The following is a 20,540-nucleotide window of genomic DNA, read 5'->3' on the forward strand; positions in this document are numbered from 1 at the left end:
TAATCAGGAATGGATGCTGGGTTTTGTCAAATGCTTTTTCTGCATCAATTGAGAGGACCATGTGGTTCTTCTCTCTCCTCATATTAATTTTTTCTATCACATTGATTGATTTGCGAATGTTGAACCATCCTTGTAGCCCAGGGATGAATCCCATCTGGTCATGGTGGATAATCTTTTTAATGTGCTGTTGGATCCTGTTTGCTAGGATCTTGTTGAGAATCTTAGCATCCATATTCATCAGTGATATTGATCTGAAATTCTCCTTTTTGGTAGGGTCTTTGCCTGGTTTGGGGATCAGGGTAATGCTGGCTTTCTAGAAAGAGTCTGGAAGTTTTCCTTCTGCTTCATGGAGGTGAACCATGAGAGACTATGGACTCTGAAAAACAATCTGAGGGTTTTGAAGGGGCGGGAGGTGGGAGGTTGGGATACCAAGTAGTGGGTATTATAGAGGGCATGGATTGCATGGAGCACTGGGTGTGGTGCAAAAATAATGAATACTGTTATGCTGAAAGTAAATAAATAAAAAAAATTCTCATGACCCCCCCCAAAATAAATAATAGAAGTTTTAACAAAGTGTTAATTTTTACATGGGAATTTATTATTTGTATTACTTCAAATACTGTTGAGCGGTGAAGAAATCATTTGGCCCTGGGGCCACATTTTAACCCCACCTCTGAATTGACCATGAATATGATTTCCCACCTCTCCTAGCAGAGTCCATGAGTCAGTGCTAGTATTTGGCATTCTGGGAGTCTGGGTCTGGCTCAAGGACAAGACATGGCTTGTTGGGAGGTGGTAATACTTGGTGACACAAATAGTACAGTAGGAACCTTACAGAGAAGCCAATAAGACAGACCTTCTAGAGAAACTTCTGTAAATGTGAGGAAATGGTATAGAAATGGTGGAGATCAGTTATTGGCATATGTTAAAGGAATGTGGTAAAAGGTGCGATGTGGGTGGATATGGAGCAGTACCCTGTGTAGGTAGACAGTACGGCAGTACGTCTTCAGCTTGGTTTCCTACCATTATTAATGTATTCTAGAGTACTCTCCACCTAGCCTCTAGAAGTAGGTAGGTTTGCAAGCATTATTACTTAGCATCTCAGTTTTAGATGGACACGGTATAGGGGTCTTTTATGTTTTTAAGGTATGATTAATTGGGAGAAGCGGTTATCTCAGGGTCTTAATGGATCAAGTATGTAGATTCATATCTAAGATTACCTGTTTTAGATAAGAGTTTCATATCAAACAGAAGACATTTATAAAGTAGCAAAAGTTTTTTATTAATAGAGTTGATTTTTTTATTTGTAGAACTATTACTCTGTGTAATTAACTACTTTCCTATTATATTCCTTTTAGGTTAGAATGGCAGAGGAGAATCCTGAATTTGTGCTTGGTTTTATTTCTGGCTCCCGAGTAAGCATGAAACCAGAATTTCTTCACTTGACTCCAGGAGTTCAGTTAGAAGCAGGAGGTAAATCTATTTATTGGTCATGGTTTTTCCAAAATGCTTCTTTAACCACAATAAAATTTTGTGTTACTACAAATTTGTTAAAGAGAAAAACCTTAATGAATGAGCCCTTGGGCTTGCTAATACTAACCTAGATATGCAAAAGAGCTTACAGTCTAATTGTGAAATTTTAAAAAGCTACTTTTTGTTGAAGTATGCCTAGAAATTGATTAGTTTAGTTTTTCCCCAACTAATACTCCAAATATGCTGCCTTAAAGGGTAGTCTCTGATCAAGGAAGAATGCTGTAGGCTAAACCAAATCCAATATTTGTTTTTTAGAAGACCAGGCAGAACTCTTGATGTGCTAATGTCTATTGTGACTCTCAAGCGTAGGGATATATGGTTCTTTTGTGTCTCTCAAACTTAGTAACACTTTCACCAGTCTGAGACAAGTAGTTAGAGTGGCTAAAAAACAGGGAGTAAACTGGGTTATAAAAATAAGCATTTCTTTTTCTTTTTCTTTTTTTTTTTTTTAAGATTTTACTTATTTATTTGACAGAGAAATCACAAGTAGGCAGACAAGCAGGCTCCCTGCTGAGCAGAGAGCCCAATGTGGGGCTTGATCCCAGGACCCTGAGACCATGGCCCCAGCCGAAGGCTGATGCTAAACCCACCGAGATACCCAAGTGCCCCCAAAATAAGCGATTCTATATGTCCTATGGGATCAATAAAGTGGCTTTGGTTTTGAATGGGTAAGAAATCAGGACCTAGAAACATTTTTTCTGAAAATTGCTTATCACAGTTATGGGAGTTTATTCTATCCAGTTTCCCATCTCTTTCTAAGAAGTTGGAAATTAGAACTTTGAGCAGTAGGGTTCTCAGCAAAACTATTTAAAATGAAGACAACTAGCTTGTCACGCCTCAGTGGAATTTGCCAGGTGTCCAGAAGTTACATGTACAAATATTGAGAAAAGTAGATTTTATATTAGTCATTCTTGTAGAAGTCCTACCCATCTCATTGAACCATTCATTCCCCAGTCTAGCTTGCCTCTCCAGAGATCATAAGTATCCTTCCAGACCTTGGCTTTGCTTACACACAACAAACACACAGGGAGTGGGAAAATGTTTTGTATGTGTGAGGCTACATTGCATTTCCACATCCAGAGTTACCTTTAACAATAAAGTGTTTCCTAGTTATAATTGGGCTGTAATATGTTTAACCATTTCCCCTCTTGATAGATTTAGACTGTTTTACCAGCAGTGAACATCTTTGTATATATTTTTGCACAAGGGACAGATTTTGGCAGGCTTCCAGTTTGGCATGGATCTGTGACCTGCAGAGCTCTTTTCAGGGAACAAAGATGGTGAACACCATCTTTATACTCTGCCTCTGCCTCGTTATTAGACCTTGCCTGTGTCTCCCAGAGAAGAGGGTAAACGCGCATCTGGGGCCCTGATTTTTGCTACTGCCACTGGGGAGACTCTTCCAAATAACCTGGCTCTGGTGGCCAATGCAGCTTACGCTTGGGGTCTCATAGAACTACATATAGTTGATTTTAAAAGCTGGTGTCTGAGGGCCTGGCTTCCAATTAGCCTGAATCTAGGTGCTAAAATCCTTCCCTTTGAGACACTGATAAGTCTTGGCATATTTCCAGCAGCCTGGAGCCATTGAAAATACAGTAGACTGCTTAAACAGTCACAAAGCTTTGTGAGACTGGGGCGCCTGGGTGGCTCAGTGGGTTAGGCCGCTGCCTTCTGCTCAGGTCATGATCTCAGGGTCCTGGGATCGAGTCCCGCATCGGGCTCTCTGCTCAGCGGGGAGCCTGCTTCCTCCTCTCTCTCTCTGCCTGCCTCTCTGCCTACTTGTGATCTCTCTCTGTCAAATAAATAAAATCTTTAAAAAAAAAAAAAAAAAACAAAAAAAAAAAACCAAAGCTTTGTGAGACAGCTGAGAGGGCAGGTTATTCTATGCAAACCTATTTTTCCAAGACTTGGAGAGGTGGTTATTTCATCTAATGCATAGAAACCAACAGAGTCAACAAGCAAATTGGAGAAACAAAGGATTTTATGTTCCAGATGAAGAATAAGACACACAACCTCAGAAAAACTAATGAAGTACCGGATAAAGAATTCAGAGTAATAGTTGTAAAGTTGCTTACCACACTCAGAAAAAAATGGATGAACATAGTGACAACTTCAACAAAAAAGAAAAGAAAATACTAAATAAATGTCCCAGAGCTGAGGAATACAATAACTAAACTGAGAAATAGAGAGGCAGGGTTCAGTAGCAAACTAGATGAAACAGAAGATCAGTAAACTTGATGACAAGGTAAGGGAACTCACCCAATCAGAGCAGCAAAATGAACAAAATGAAGATAGTTTATGGGACATTAAGTGGACTGACATTTACATTATAGGGGTCCCAAAATGGGGGAAGGGACAGAGAAAGGGACAGAAAAATTATTGGAAGTAATGACTGAAAACTTCCTAACCATTGGAAGGAAACACACATCCAGATCCAGCCAGCCCAGAAAGTTCCAAATAAATTGAATCCGAGGAATCCACTAAAGACACAAAATGTCAATTGCACTATATGTTATCTAGCTGGAATTTAAAAACTTGGGAGGACAAAAAATTAAAATGTCAGAAGTTAAAGACAAGGAGAGACTCTTAAAAGCAGCAAGAAAAAAAACAGCTCCCTTGTATGTATACAAGGAAACTCCTGTAAGACATTTTTCTGCAGAGACTGCAGGCCAAAAGGAAGTGGTGAGATACATTCCAAGTGCTCAAAGAAAAATCTTCCAACAAAGAACTGTACTCAGCAGACTTTAGAATCGAAAGATAAAAGCTTTCCACAACAGCCACAGTTAGAGGAGGAGTTCATCATCACTAAACCAGCCTTACAAGAAATATTAAAGGGACTTCTTTAAGCTGAAACAAAAGGATGCTAATTAGTAATAAGAAAACATAAAAGAGTATATCTCACGAGAAAGGTAAGTATATGGTGAAGGTAGTAGATTAGTCCCTTCTAAGTTAAAAGACAAAAGTAATAATTTTAATTCCAATAATTAAAGAATAGGTAGGACAGAAAGGCTTAAAAGTGTGGTCTCAAAAATGTAAAAGATGGAGAAAAAATTTAGAGCTTTAGACTGTTGTCAAACATAATTTGCTATCAACTTAAAATACAGCAAAATGTTGTATGAAGTTGTTAAATGTAAGCCTTCCAGTAACAACAAAGCAAAATCTTCAGTAGATGTACAAGATAAAGAAATCCAAGCATACCACTTAAAGTCATCAAATCACACTGGGGCGCCTGGGTGGCTCAGTGGGTTAAGCCTCTGCCTTCGCCTCAGGTCATGATCTCAGGGTCCTGGGATGGAGCCTCGAATGGGGCTACCTGCTCTGCGGGGAGCCTGCTTCCCCCCCTCTCTCTCTGCCTGCCTCTCTGTCTACTTGTGATCTCTCTTTCTCTGTGTCAAATAAATAAATAAAATCTTTTTAAAAAGTCATCAAATCACAAAGGAAGAGAACAAGGGAAGAACAGAGAGCAACCAGAAAACAATTTTTTAAAATGGCAGAAAGTGCATACCTAACAATAATTACCTTAAATGGACGAAATTCTCCAATCAAAAGCGGCTGAAGAGGACTTTAAAAACCAGACCTATCCATCTACTGCCTATAAGAGCCTCACTAAACATACAGACTAAAAATGAAGAGATGGGAGATACTGCATGCAAGTGGAAACCAAAAGGAATACACTTTTTATCAGACCAAATAGACTTTCAAACAAAAATTATAATGAGAGACAGACAAGGGCATCATTACATAATGATGGAGTCAGTCCAACAAGAGGATGTAACATTTGTAAATATTCTGGCCCCCATAGGAGCACCTAAATGTATAAAAGCAAGTATCAGCAGTCCTAAAGGGAGAAATACACAGTAATCCAAGAATAGTAGGGGATTTTAACACCTCACTTAATAGATCATCCAAACAGAAAACCAGTAAATGAACATCAGCCTTAAACAACGCATTAGACCAGATGGACTTAAGAGATATATATGGAACATTCCATCCAAAAGCAGCAGAATACTCTTTCTTAAGTGCACCTGGAACATTCCTCAGGTTAAGATAATATTTTAGGCCCCAAAATCTGATAGTAAAATGCCATAAAAACAGAAAATTATAAACCAATATATTCTTGATGAACAAAGATGCAAAAATTCTGAACAAAATAGGAAAACTGAATTCAATGGTATCTTAAAAGGATCATGTACCCAGGCATCTGGGTGGCTCAGTAGCAATTGAGCATCTAGCTCTTGGTTTCAGCTCAAGATATGATCTTATAGTTCTTGGATCGAGCCCTGCATGAGGCTCTACACACAAAGTCTGCTTGAGGATTCTCTCCCTCTGCCGTGCAGGTACATTCTCTCTCTCTTTAAAATAAACTCTCAAAAAATTTGACACAATGATCAGCTGGGATTAATTCCAGGAATTCAAGGATGATTCAACTTCTACAGATCAGTGATATACCACATTAACAAAATGAAGGATAAAAATTATATGATCATCTCACCACATGCAGAAAGAACGGTTTGACAAAATTCAGTATCCATTTATGACAAAGATTTAAAGTGGATATAGAGAGAACATACCTTAGCTTAATAAAGGCCATGTATTAAAAGCCCACAGTTAACATCCTACTCAGCAGTGAAAAGATCAAAGCTTTTCCTTTAAGATCAGGAATAAGACCAGGATGCCCACTCTCACTGCTTTTATTTCATAGTACTGGAAAGTCCTGGCCACAGAAGTTAGTCAAAAAAAAGAAACAAGAGTCATCCAAATTGGAAATGAAAACATAGAACTGTCACTATTTGTAGATTATATATTTTATAGAAAACCCTAAAGACTCCACCAAAAAATTGTTAGAATAAATGAATTCAGTCAAGTTGCAGGATATAAAAATCCATTGCATTTCTATACACTTAATATCATACTATCAGAAAGAGAAATTTAAGACAATCACATTTACAGTGGCATTAAAAAGAATAAATTACATAGGAATAAATTTAACCAAAGAGTTTTTAAAGACCTGTATACCGAAAACTGGAAGACACTGATGAAAGAATCGAAGATGACACAGATAAATGGGAATATACTCATGCTCACAGGTTGAAAGATGTAATGTTGTTAAAATGTCCATACTACTCAATAGATTTGATGCATTCATTATGAAAATTCCAGTGGGATCTTTCAATGAAATGGAACAGACTATCCTAATATTTGTATGAAATCAGAAAAGACCCCAAATAGCTAAAGCAATCCTGAGAAAAAACGCAAAATTAAAGGCATCACACTCCCTGATTTCAAAATACAATTACAAAGCTATAGCAATCAAAACAATATTGATATAAAAACAGACACATTTCAGTGGAACACAGAGGGCCAAGAAATACACTCATGCATATGTTGTCAATTAATTTATGACAAAGGAGCCGAGACTTGCAGTGGGAAAGGACATTATTTTCAATAAAATGGTGTTGGAAAAACTGGATAATCACATGCAAGAGAATGAGACTGTGTCACTGTCTTAAACCATACACAGAATTTAATACCAAATAGATTAAGGACTTAAAGGCTTGAAACCATAAAACTCCTAGAAGAAAACATAGTTGGTAAGCTCCTTGACATCAGTTTTGGTAGTGATTTTTTTTTCTTAATCTAAAAGCAACGAAAGCAAAAATTAAAAAGTGGAATTGTATCAAACTAAAAAGATTCTGCACAGCAAACCATCAACAAAATTAAAAGGCAGCCTACTAAATGGGAGGAAGTTTCCTAATCCTATATTTAATAAGGGAGTAATACCCCAAATATATAATAAACTCATGCCTCAGTAGCCAGAAGAAAAAATCCAATTAAAAAATAGGCAGAAGGGCGCCTGGGTGGCTCAGTGGGTTAATCCTCTGCCTTCGGCTCAGGTCATGATCTCAGGGTCCTGGGATCGAGTCCCACATCGGGCTCTCTGCTCGGCAGGGAGCTTGCTTCCCTTCCTCTCTCTGCCTGCCTCTCTGCCTACTTGTGATCTCTGTCAAATAAACAAATAAAATCTTAAAAAAAAAAAAAAAGGCAGAAGATCTGAAAAGACATTTTACAAAGAAGACATAAGATGGCCAACAGGCACACAAAAAGATATTAAATGTTACTAATCATCAGGGAAAAACAAATCAAAGCCATAGTGAGATAGTGAGATAGCACCTAACACCTGTCAGATTGGCTATTATCAAAAAGACAAGAAGTGCTGGGAAAGCTGTAGAGAAAAGGGAAGCCTTGTGCACTGTTGCTGGAAATGTAAATTGGTACAGTTAACATGGAAAACAGTGTGGAGGTTCCTCAAAAACTTAAAATTGTATGACCCAGTAATTTCATTTCTGAGTACTGATCCAAGGAAAACAAAAACACTAACTCAGAATCAGCCATACACCCCTGTATTCATTGTGGGATTATTTAAATAGCCAAGATTTGGAAACAGCCTCAGTGTCCAGTGGATGAAGAGAATATATGTACACACAATGGAATATTATGACATAAAAACAATGAAATCTTGCCATTTGTGACAACATAGATGGACTTTGAGGGCGTAATGCTAAGTGAAATAAGCCAGAGAATGACAAATACCATATGCTTTCACTGTGTGTGAAATCTAAAACAAAACAAAACAAGTTCATAGATCTGGAGAACAGATTAGTGGTTGCCTGGGGTTGGGGAGTGGGCAAAATGGGTGAAGGGTGGCAAAAAGAGGGATGTAATGTACAGCATGGTGACTGTAGTTAATAATACTCTATTGCATTTTGGGAAGTTGCTAAGAGGGTAAGTCTTAAACATGCTCATCACACACACAGATTTTTTTGTCATTACTCAAGGTGATAATTGTCGACTATACCTACTGTGATGAGTTGGCAATGTGTACCAATATCAAATCATGTTGTATATCTGAAACTAATGTTACATATTAATTATACCTCAATAAAAAATACTCAGCATAGCCTTGGAAGTCCAACTGACAGCATTCTGGCAAGAAAAATAAAAAGCATCCAAATTAGAAAGGAAAAAGTCAAACTCAGTAGTTGTAGATGATGTAATACTATACACAGAAACACTTCAGAGGTACTGCAGCTTCAGTACCAGACCACTGCAGTAGATACTGCAATAAAGCAAGTCAAGTAAACCTTTTGGTCTCACAGTACGTTTAAGGGTTGTGTTTCTGCTGTAGAGTATTAAGTGTTCAGTAGCTTTATGCCTAAAATTACAAAGTGTTTCGAGTGCCTTGATTTTGATGCTAACTGATCATGGTGATGATTGCTGAAGTTTGGGGCAGCTCTGGCAATTTTTAAAAATAAGACAATGAAGTGTGTTGTATCAACAGACTTTTTCATGAATAATTCACTATAGCATGCAGTGCTGTTGGACAGTGTTTTGTTTTTTGTTTTGTTCAATAGGCCCCACATTCAATGTGGAGTCCAGTGCAGGGCTTGAACTCATGACCCCAAAATCAAGACCTGAGCTGAGATTAAGAATCAGATGTTTGACTGACTGAGCCACCCAGGCACCCCTGTTTGATAGCATTTTTTATTTTTTAAGATTTTATTTGATAGAGATCACAAGTAGACAGAAAGGCAGGCAGAGAGAGAGAGGAGGAAGCAGGCTCTCCGCTGAGCAGACAGCCTGATGTGGGGCTCGATCCCAGAACACTGGGATCTTGACCCGAGCCGAAGGCAGAGGCTTTAACCCACTGAGCCACCCAGGCACCCCTGATAGCATTTTTAACCACAGTAGAACATCTTTCAAAATTGGAGTCAATCCTCTCAAACCCTGCTTTATTAACTAAGTTTAGGTAATATTCTGAATCCTTTGTTGTCCTTTTAACAGTCTTACCAGCATCTTGACCAGAGTAGTTTTCATTTCAAGAAGCCATTTTCTTGGTTCTTGGCTTATTCATAAGAAGCAACTCTTCATCTGTTCAGGTTTTATCATGAGATTGCAGCAGTTCATTCACATTTTCAGGCTTCACTTCTAGTTCTAGTTCTCTATTTTCCCCCATATCTGCAGTTACTCTTCCACTAAAGTCTTGAACCCTGCAAAGTCACCCATGAGGCCTGGAGCAACTTCCAAATTCTTCCCGTTAATGCTGGTATTTTGATCTCTTCCTGTGAACCGCAAATGTTCTTAATGGCAGCTTGAATGGTGACTCCTTTCCAGGTTTTCAGTATACTTTGCCCAGATCCATTAGAGGACTCACAGTCTTTGGCAGCTATAGCTTTGCGAGCTTTTTTTTTTTTAAAGATTTATTTTTTGGGGGGCACCTGGGTGGCTCAGTTGTTAAGCATCTGCCTTTGGCTCAGGTCATGATCCCACGATCCTGGGATGGAGCCCTGCATTGGGTTCCCTGCTCTGTGGGGAGCCTGCTTCTCCCTCTTCCACTCCCCCTGATTGTGTTACCTCTCTCACTGTGTCTGTCAGATAAAATCTTTAAAAAATATATATATATATTCATTTTAGAGAGAGTGAACATGCGTACCTGAGAGAGGGTGAGTGGGGGGAGCAACAGGAAGAGATCGGGCAGACTCCCTGTGGAGTGCAGACCCTGATATGGGGCCTGATCTCAGGACCCATGAGACCATGACCTGAACAGACATCAAGAGTTGGATGCTTAAATGACTGAGCCACATGAGATGTATTTCTTAAATAATAAGACTTGAAATTCAAAATTACTCCTTGATCTGTGTATGGGCTGCAGGATAGATTTTGTTTTAGCAGGCATAACAACATTAATCTCATGTACATCTCCAACAAAATTCTTGGGTAAGCAAGTACACTGTCAGGAAGCAGTAATATTTGGAATCTTCTGAGCAGTAAGTCTCCACAGTGGACTTAAATATTCAGTGAACTGTGTTATAGACAAATGTGCTGTCCTCTAGGCTTTATCATTCCATTTACAGAACATAGGTAGAGTAGATTTAGCATAAATCTTAAGGACCCTAGGATATTCGGAATGGTAAGCAAGCATTGGCTTCAACCTAAAGTCACAAACTGCATCAGCACCCAATAAAAGAGGGTCAGTCTGTCCTTTGAAACTTTGAAGCCAGGCACTGATTTCTCCTCTCCAGCTATGAGAGTCCTAGATGGCATCTCCATAGAAGGCTGTTTAATATACACTGAAAATCTGGTGTAGCCACTTCTGTTAACTATCTGATCTAGATTTTCTGGATACATATATGGGGGAGGGAGCATGCTTTGGAGAGGGGCAAGAGGAGAGGGAAAGAGAAACTGTAGCAGACTCCTCACTGACTGCAGAACCTGATGCAGGGCTTGATCTCAGGATCTGAGATCATGACCTGAGCCAAAACCAAGAGTCAGACATTCAGCCAACTGTGCCACCCAGGCACCCCTACTTTACACTATTATGTTAGAGATTTCTTTCCCTAAACCTCATAAGCCAGCCTCTGGTAGCTTCCAGCTTTTCTTCTGCAACTTCCTCACCTTTTTCAGCCTTCCTAGAATTGAAGAGAGTTGGGGACTCTCTCTGATTAGGCTTTGGGTTAAGAGAGTGTTGTGCCTGATTTGCTCTTCTGCCCAGACCACTGAAACTTTCTCCATATCAGCAATAAGGTTGTGTTGCTTATCTTTCATGTGTTCAGTAGAGTAGCACTTCTAATTTCCTTCAAGAACTTTTTCTTCGCATTCACAGCTTTGCTGTTTGCTGCAAGAGGACTAGTTTTCAGCCCATCTTGGCTTTCAGTATGCCTTTCTCACTAAGGCACTTCTAGCTTTTGATTCAAAGTGAGAGGCATGTGACTATTCCTTTCACTTGAACACTTCAAGCATTGTATGATTATTAAGTGGCCTAATTTCAATATTGCTGTGTCTCAGGGAGTAGGGAGGGACAAGAGGGAGAGAGATGGCTGGTGGTGGTGCAGATAGAACACATACATTAATTAAGATCACCATCTTATGTGGGCACACTTTGTTGTGCCCCAAAACAGATTACTGTAACAAATATAACAATAATGAAGAAATTTTGAAATACTGTGAAAAGTACCAGTATGTGATAGAGGTACAAAGTAAGCAAAGGCTTTTGGAAAAATGGGGCCAAGAGACTTGCTGAATACAAGGTTGCCACAAACCTTCTCTCTGTCAAAAATGTAGTATCTGCAAAGCACAGTGAAGTGCAGTAAAATAAGGTATGTCTCTACAGAAAACATGAGGGCTACAAAATTAACATCAGTTGTTTCAATGCACAAATAAGCTATCACAGAGAGAAGAAACCCCATTTACAATTGCATCCAAAGGAATAAAATACTTAGGAATAAATTTAACCAAGGAAGTAAAAAACCTGTACTTTGAAAACTGTTAAGCTCCTGATGAAAAGTTGAAGATGAAGTAAATACATAGAAAAATATTGTGTGTTCACAGATTGAAAGAATTATGAAATGTCCGTACTACCCAAAGCTGTCTACAGATTCAGTGCAAGTTCCATTAAAGTAACAATGACTTTTTTTTAACAGAAGTAATACAAAGAATCCTAGAATTTGTATAGAACCACAAAAGACCTCAATTAATCAAAGCAGTCTTGAGGAAGAGGAATGAAGCTGGAAATATCGTGCTCCCCGATTTCAAACTGTAATTACAAGAAACTATAGTAATTGAAGTGATTTACTGTTGGCGGGGAAACAGACACATAGATCAATGGAATGGAATGGAGAGACCACAAGAGAAACACTGTCATATGGTCAGTTAATCTGTGACCAAGGAAATAAGATGTACAATGGGGAAAAGACAGTCAATCTTTAATAAATGGAGTTGGGGAAACTGGACAGCTACACACAGGAGAATTAAACTGGACCACTTCTTAAATCTTATGCAAAAATAAATTCAAAATGTATTCAAGCGTGAATGGGAGACCTGAAGTTGTAAACTCCTGGAAGAAAATAAAGGTAGCAAGCTCTTTTATATTAGTTTTAACAATATTTTTTTGGATCAGTCTCCAAAAGCAAGGGCAACAAAAACTGAAGTACTGAGATTATATCCAACTAAAAAGTTTTTGCAAAGGAAACCATCAGTTAAAGGAAAAGGCACACATTGAAAGGGGAAGGAATTTGCAAATAATACATCAAATAAGGATAAAAAGATAATATCCAGAATATATAAAGAAGTTACACATTTCCTTTAAAAAAAAAAAAAAACCAACCCTGGTATAAAATGACCTGAATAGACATATTTCCAAAGGAGACATGCAGCTGGTCAACAGGTACGTGAGAAGACTCAACATGACTGATCATCAGAGAACAAGTTGTGAAGAAGAGGGAACCCTAGTTCACCAGCGTTGGGTAGGAAAGTAAATTGGTACAGCCACTGTGGAAAACAGTACTGGTCTCTCAAAAAAATTAAAAATAACACTGTCCTACAATCAGCAGTTCCAGTTCTGGGTATTTTATTAGAAGAAAACAAAACCACTAATTTGAAGAGGCTATGCACTCATATGTTCATTGCAGGATTATTTACAATAGCCAAAATATTGAAGCAGCCCAAGTGTCCATTAATAGACAGAGAAAGATGTGGTAAAGGTTATACAAATGTATGTTACTCAGACATTTTTTTTTTTAAATGAAATTTTGTCATTTTTGACAACAGTGATGAACCTAGAGGGTATTATGCCAAGTAAAATAAGTCAAAGACTAATAGCTTAGGGTTTCACTTACACTAGAATTTAGAAAAAACCAACCAAATAAACCAGAAACCAACTCAGGAAACAAAAGTGTTATTAGTTGGGCGAACAGTTGGGGAGTGGGTGAAACAGGTGAAGGGGATTAAGAATACAAACACTTCTGGTTATAAAATAAGCAAGCCCTGGGGATGTAATATACAGCACAGGGAATATAGTCATGGTAATAACTTTGTGTCACGACTGATAGTAATGATTTAGAGGTCAGTTCTAATGTATAAAAATATCAAATCATTATGACATATACTGAGTAATAGGATATTGTAAGTCAGTTATACTTCAGTTAAAAAATAGAGTAAATTAGTTAAAACATATGTGATAGAGTAAAGGAAGTAAAATCAAGATTAAGGATTAGGGTTTCTAGTATATAGTCTGAGCACTTGAGGAGGTTGTCACAGACTCATTTTGGTGTGGTCCAGTTAGAGGTGCGAGGAATTTTCCAACACTTTAACAGTGATTCTGAAATGTGTAGTAGTATCCTTGTCCTTTATTGTAAGGCCGATTTTTATTGGTTTTTGGTAATGAACCTTTCTTGGCAACATAAGAGGTTTACTAGTTTTTGATACTGTTAACAATATAAATGGGCTAAAATCAACACTGAAGAGGAGCAGGTTTGCATCTACCTCTGCCATGGGATCTCTGGCATATCTAAGGCGTCCCTTCAACTGCTTTTAATCACTTGCTGTCCAGGAAGGACATGGAGAGCACTATGGCACATTTTTTATTTAAAGCTGGTTAGATTCCTTTTCAGCAAACTGATTTGATTGGTTTCTTGGTTTTTTGTTTTGTTTTTGGGGGGGTTTTGTTCATTCTTTTTTTGTATCATGTTTAACAGTGACTTTTGTGTTTTTGTGCAGGGGATAATCTTGGCCAACAGTACAACAGTCCACAAGAAGTTATTGGCAAACGAGGTTCTGATATCATCATTGTAGGCCGGGGCATAACATCAGCATCCAATCGTCTGGAAGCAACTGAGTTGTACCGAAAAGCTGCTTGGGAAGCTTATTTGAGTCGACTTGGTATTTGAGTGTCTTGGATGCATTGTTGTGAAGACCTTGAAGCTACATGGTCTCCTGAGATGCACTGGCTTGAAATAACAAGCAACACTTAATGGGTTGGATTCTTTCATGGGTTCTGTGTTGGAATGACTTCTGGATATCGCACAGTGATGAATAAGCACTGCGTTGTTACTGTAACAAACTCAATTTTAAAAAAAGCTTGAACATGAGACTGATGCTGGTTAGGCAATCACAGTTCGGTGTGTGTTTGGGTCTTTCATACTTGAGCGTTTCCGTCCATCTGTATATCAGACTATTTTTTTTTTTTTTAAGATTTTATTTATTTATTTGACAGAGAGAGATCACAAGTAGGCAGAGAGGCAGGCAGAGAGAGAGAGGAGGAAGCAGGCTCCCCGCTGAGCAGAGAGCCCGATGCGGGACTCGATCCCAGGACCCTGAGATCATGACCTGAGCTGAAGGCAGCGGCTTAACCCACTGAGCCACCCAGGCACCCCTGTATATCAGACTTTTTTGATTAATTGCTGTGACACAAAAATTTTAAGATCTCAGAAGGCTCAAACCAGGACAGTATTTCACATGTCCTCTATTCTGTATCTTATGTGATACTCAAGTAATATTTAAATATTAGTTATTTTCCTTTCCTACGTAAAAGTGATAGTCCAGGTAATCCAGAGGGAGGAAAGGGGGAAGATAATGGTAAGCTATTACCCTGAAGCCAATATCTGGTTTTCATTTCACCCAAGGATGAGGTGTCCTGACTCATTTCCTCACTGAGGCAGCAGCTGTGGACCTGTGCTTCACCCGTCATGGCTTCCTCTTGCCTGACTTGGATGACAAGTAGACAGGCTCTTTCCTTTACTTAAAAAGCAAGCAGTTGTCAAGACATCTAAGGTTCCATTGAAAGTCTGCCCAAGATCCTGCTTAATTATCCGTGCTGTGGAGGAAAGGGCAGTCAGCCTTCACTAGAAACAAAGAGAAAGCCCAGTCACAGAGTTGACATTGTTATCACCAGGTCTGGGTTCCTGCTAGGTGGGGGGCAGGGATATCCACCTTCACAGGCCCGACCTTCATGTACGTGCCCTAACCAGCCGAGCAGCCCTCCTCCCCTGGTCCCCAACACATGATTTCTCCCACCAGTTCTTCTGAGATTCTGGATGATCCCTCTTCTCCAATACTGATTGAGATTTCCTTCAGTTCTATATATTTCTTTGGTCTTCAGGCAGCATCTGGAGGGAAGGGAATGAAGGGTATGAGCTCAGGTAAGCATTTTGAAATGGCTGCCTCCTGCATGTTCAGTCTTATCTGAGCAGGGCTGGATTGGCAGTTGTAGTTGGAGGCTCTCGATCACTGTAGCCTGTGGTAACAAAGACCTAGAGTCTCGGTCCCAGTTCAGTCTTAGTCATGTTATGAGAGTCATCCTGGGGAAAAGCCCATGGGGACTCTCTGAAGTGTCTGAAAAAAGGCACTGGAGGGTGAAGGTGGCAGCCTGAAGTCACCTTTAATGTTATTTCCTCTCAGCTCCCATTTATTCATTTCTACTGAACAAAAAAATGGCTGGTGGGTTCATTCAGGTAAAGCCTGGAAGCATGACCACAGGCTCTGCCAGATATCTGAAGAGGGCAGGTGCCGGCTATTGTCTCTATTATGGAAGGTAGGGTGATGGAACAACAGTGAGGAGGCTCAGGACTTGGAAGAAGTGGGGTGGGTGTGTGTGTGTGTGTATGTACACCAGAAGGTCAGTTGGATTTTCCTTGCTTGTTAGAAACAGGTTTCTGAGAGACTGTCCTAGTTACTGTAATGCCAGCCCTTAGAAGTCTATAGGCCTCCTACCAGCCACAGGTTTGCTGCTATAGGAAGGTCTGACCCACCGCTCAAGGTGTACAGGGTCAAGGGTAGACCCAAAAAAAAGTGCCTGAGGAAATCAGCAACCAGGGAAGGAAAGCAAAGAAAAGCTCCCTTAACAGGTGCGAGCTCCAAGAGAGCAGGGACTGACTCTTTAGTTCATTGGAGTATTTTCTGTACCTGGAATGGGGCCCAGCAAAATGTCTGAGTCTTCGTGAGCACAAGGCTTCTGGTGCAAACGAGTTGCCACAGGAAGCATCACACTTCAGAGACCAAAATAACAAAAACAAGACCCAAGTTTTGGGAGAACTTACATAATTTTAGCTTTGAATTTGAAAGAAGTGTGATGGAAAATTTAAAGATGGTATGATAATATTGAGAACTACATTCATGGGCTGGAAGATCAAGTGGAAGAAATCATCAAAATTCAGAACAGAGACAAAGAAATGAAAATAGTAAGGGAGTAGATGAGAGCCTTAGACAGATGTATGAACAAAAAGACATTCTGGGAAGAGGAGAAATCATTTTGGGAATAACAGATGATTTCTAGTTTGAAAAAATACTTGTTTGCTGATTAAAAGAGCCCCCTAAATTCTAGGCAGGAGTTAAAGACAAAGGCATAGGCTTAGGCATATCCTACAAAAATTATTGAACTTCAAGGATAACGATTTACCCCAAAGAATCAAACTAGTAGCAGACTGTCATCTATAACAGGAAGCCTGGAGACAGGTAGTGTGACATGCCAGCCCTGAGAGGAGAGGACTGTCCTAACCATTAATCCTAAACTCAGTCATAGGATTCCCTGTCAGGCTACAGCAGCTCAAAGTGTTTCTTAGGCTCCTTGTTCATAGGGCCCTTCAGGGCTCAGACTCCTACCCACGCTACTGAGCAAGATGTACTGAGTCTGTGCCTTTTTCAAGGCCTATCAAGTAGAAGCTGGTGGTGCCGAAGTGCGGTGGGTATGTAGCCAGTAGAATGGGATCTGCCAACAGCTGAAGAATCTTAGGAAATTCCAAAAGCTTAGGAGACAAATTGGAAGCCCTTCAGAGATCAGATGATTCCATCACCCCATTCCATAGATGAAGAAATGGAGGTGCAATGAGGAATGATTGCAGAAGTTTTCAGAAGAGCTAATACAAGCAGAGTAAGGATAAGAATCCGTATCCTGACTCCAGTTTGGTTATTTCTGTTAGACTCTCTTAGTTCTTTTCTGTATAGGTAGATACTTCAACTTTTTTTACCCCTTAATGTCTATAAGTATACTTGTAGCTACATGTGTATCCTTTCACCATTCAATCAGCCAGTATTTACTGAACACAGGAAGTGAAACAGACTATCACTGTCATGGTCATTATGGAATTTAGGTTCTAAACTTTCAAAAAGACTTCCACACCATCGTAAGAGACTTGAGCCAGTTTTTCCTTCGTATTCAGTTTCAATTTGAGAGACATGTTTTTCCATTGCTCTCAGGATTCAACAGAAAGTACCAAAACTAAAGTGGTGATTCTATTATTGTCCCCATTCCCCCTCCTTCCCTGGATCCATACACTTTGCCATGTGACACAGTAATTCCTTTCGAGATGGAGAATTTTCCAAACCCCCACTGGTGTTAGTCTTGGGCATGTAACTTACTTTGGCCCATGGAATGTGGGTGGAGGTGACAGCGTACTCCTTCTGAGCCCAGACTCCTGTATGTTCACCTTCCTTTCACCTCTGCCGCCACCCTAAGAACATGCCCTGGTTGGTCCAGAGGTCACAGAAGAGTAAGAGGAAACAGCAGAGCCCACAACAACCTTCCATAGGAGACCCAACTGGTCTATAAGCCTGTCAGCATGATATTAAATGCTAATTATTGTACGCCATGGAATTCTGAGGTGGATTGTATGTAGCTATTCACAATAGCTAATCAATACACTTAATGTGCTGCAGCTCTCCCAGATCTAGCCCTGTGCACCAGGAAGACAAAAACTGTATTCCACCAAGAATCAGCCTTTCCAGTCCTCATCTCTGGCCACTTTCAGTGATATCTCCACAAGAAATGGCTGCTTGAACTGTGGCGGGCACAGTAATTGCAGATAGTGAGTCTGATGGCCAGCTCTGGCTACCAACTGGAGCCTTTCAGTTAGCCAGGCAGGGAGCAAGCCCTGCCCCAGATCTTAACAGGCTAGTTGCAGACAGCAAGTCTGACTGCCAGCCCCATCCACCAAGGAGCCCAAAGTGGCCTCAAACAGGCTTCTCAACAGCAAAGAGACCAAACCCTGCCCAGTGTACCCACAGAGACAAAGCAGTTCATTGCAGCTGGCTGAGCTGAACACAACCATGACTCAGTCACACACAGTAGGGCACATGCAGCCCACACAGGGGAGACCCCTGAAGCACCTAATTCTGGTGACCAGCAGAGTTTGTGGCGCCACACAACCTCCTCTATAAAAGGCCTCTACTTTTAAGACCAGGAGATGTGGTTGACCTGCTTAATACATAGAAATAAACACACTCGGGGCGCCTGGGTGGCTCAGTGGGTTAGGCCGCTGCCTTCAGCTCAGGTCATGACCTCAGGGTCCTGGGATAGAGTCCCGCATTGGGCTCTCTGCTCAGCGGGGAGCCTGCTTCCTCCTCTCTCTCTCTGCCGGCCTCTCTGCCTACTTGTGATCTCTCTTTGTCAAGTAAATAGATGAAATCTTAAAACACACACACACAGAATTAGACAAAATGATGAGATATAGGAATATGAACCAAATGAAAGAACAAGACAAAAATCATAGTAGAAGAGCTAAATGAAATGGAGATAAACACATGCCTAATTAAAGTAATGGTCATAAAGATTTCACTGGACTTGAGAAGAGTATATGAACTCCGAGCTTCACAAAGAAATAGAACATATGAAAAAACAGCTGAAGAGTTCAATAAATGAAATTTTAAAAAATAAAGCAGATTAAATGATGCAGAAAAATAGGTCCAGGATCTGGAAAACACAGTAAGGAAAGCAACTAAGCTGAGGGGGGAGGGGAGTAACTAAATGAGAAGAGGTTAAGGGAACTTCCTCAGTGACACCATCAAGTGTAATAACATTCATATTATAGGAATCCTAGAAAGAAAAGAGAGAGGGGCGCCTGGGTGGCTCAGTGAGTTAAAGCCTCTGCCTTCTGCTCAGGTCATGATCTCAGGGTCCTGGGATCGAGCCCCCACATCAGGCTCTCTGCTCAGCAGGGAGCCTGCTTTCCCCTTTCTCTCTGCCTGCCTCTCTGCCTACTTGTGATCTCTGTCTGTCAAATAAATAAATAAAACCTTTATAAAAAAAAAAAAAAGAAGAAGAAGGAAAGAAAGAAAGAAAAGAGAAATAAAGGGGCAGAAAATTTATTTGAAGAAATAATTACTGAAAACTTGTCCAGGGAAGGAAACAAACATCCAGATCAAGGCAGCACAAAAATCAGCCCAAGGAGGTCCACCCCACAATAGTTAAAATGGCAAAAAACAGTAATAGAGACTTGTTAAAGCAACAAGAGAAAACAGTTACATACAAGGGAAACCACACAAAGCTATCAGTTGATTTTTAAGCAGAAACTTTGCAGGTCAGAAGGGAGTGGGATGATATATTCAAAGCACTGAAAGGAAAAAGCCCAATAACCAACACTCTACATCCAGGAGAGAGAAAAAATTTCCTAAACTAATAAAAGCTAAAGGCATTCATCACCAGTAAGCCAGCCTTAAACATTAAAGGAGATTCTTTAAGTGGAAAGAAAAAGCCATAACTGGAGGAAAATCATCATGAAAAAACTTCACAGGTAAAAGCAAACCTAGAATAAACTAGGTAGACTAATCACTTATAAAGCCAATATAGAGGTTAAAACATCAAAATAGTAAAATCATTTCTACCCACAAAAATTAGTCAAGAGATGCACAAAAATAAAATATAAAAAGTGACATACATAGAATATGGAGGGGAGAGTAGAAGTTTGGTGCATTTCAAGTGTGTTAGAACTTAACCATCAACTTAACACAGACTGCTATATGCATAAGAGGTATATGAACCGAATGGAAACCACAAATCAAAAACCTGTAAGTGGGGTGCCTGGGTGGCTCAGGTTGTTAAGTATCCAACTCCTCATCTCAGCGCAGGTCTCGGTCTTGGGGTCGTGAATTCAAGCCCCATAGTGGTCTCCCCACTGAAATTGGAGCCTACTTAAACAAAACACCCTTTCATATATATACACAAATAAAGAGAAAGGAATGCAAGCAAAACACTAACATAAGCCATCCACCTCAATGGAAGAGGGCAGAGATAAAGGACAGAGAAGAGCTACAAAAACAACCTGAAGAGAAGGAGAACAAAACAGCAATGAGTACATACCTATCAATGATTACTTTAAATGTGAATGGACTAAATGTACCAGTCAAGACAAAGGATGACTGAATGGATTAAAAAAATAGTAAGACAATAAGACCCATCTATA

General features: G+C 39.9%; 1 protein-coding gene across 1 annotated transcript in view; it reads left to right on the forward strand.

The window, feature by feature from the left end:
* Positions 1-14,481, forward strand: part of UMPS (uridine monophosphate synthetase) — a 30,955-nt gene extending 16,474 nt beyond the window's left edge. The window contains exons 5-6 of the mRNA XM_059391120.1: positions 1,359-1,473; positions 14,086-14,481. Coding sequence (XP_059247103.1) covers positions 1,359-1,473; positions 14,086-14,255 — 285 coding nt within the window. The 3' untranslated portion in view covers positions 14,256-14,481. The remainder of the gene's footprint in view (positions 1-1,358; positions 1,474-14,085) is intronic.
* The last annotated feature ends 6,059 nt before the right edge of the window (positions 14,482-20,540 follow it).

The sequence above is a fragment of the Mustela nigripes genome, chromosome 2, assembly GCF_022355385.1.
Source record: "Mustela nigripes isolate SB6536 chromosome 2, MUSNIG.SB6536, whole genome shotgun sequence".
Taxonomy (NCBI): domain Eukaryota; kingdom Metazoa; phylum Chordata; class Mammalia; order Carnivora; family Mustelidae; genus Mustela; species Mustela nigripes.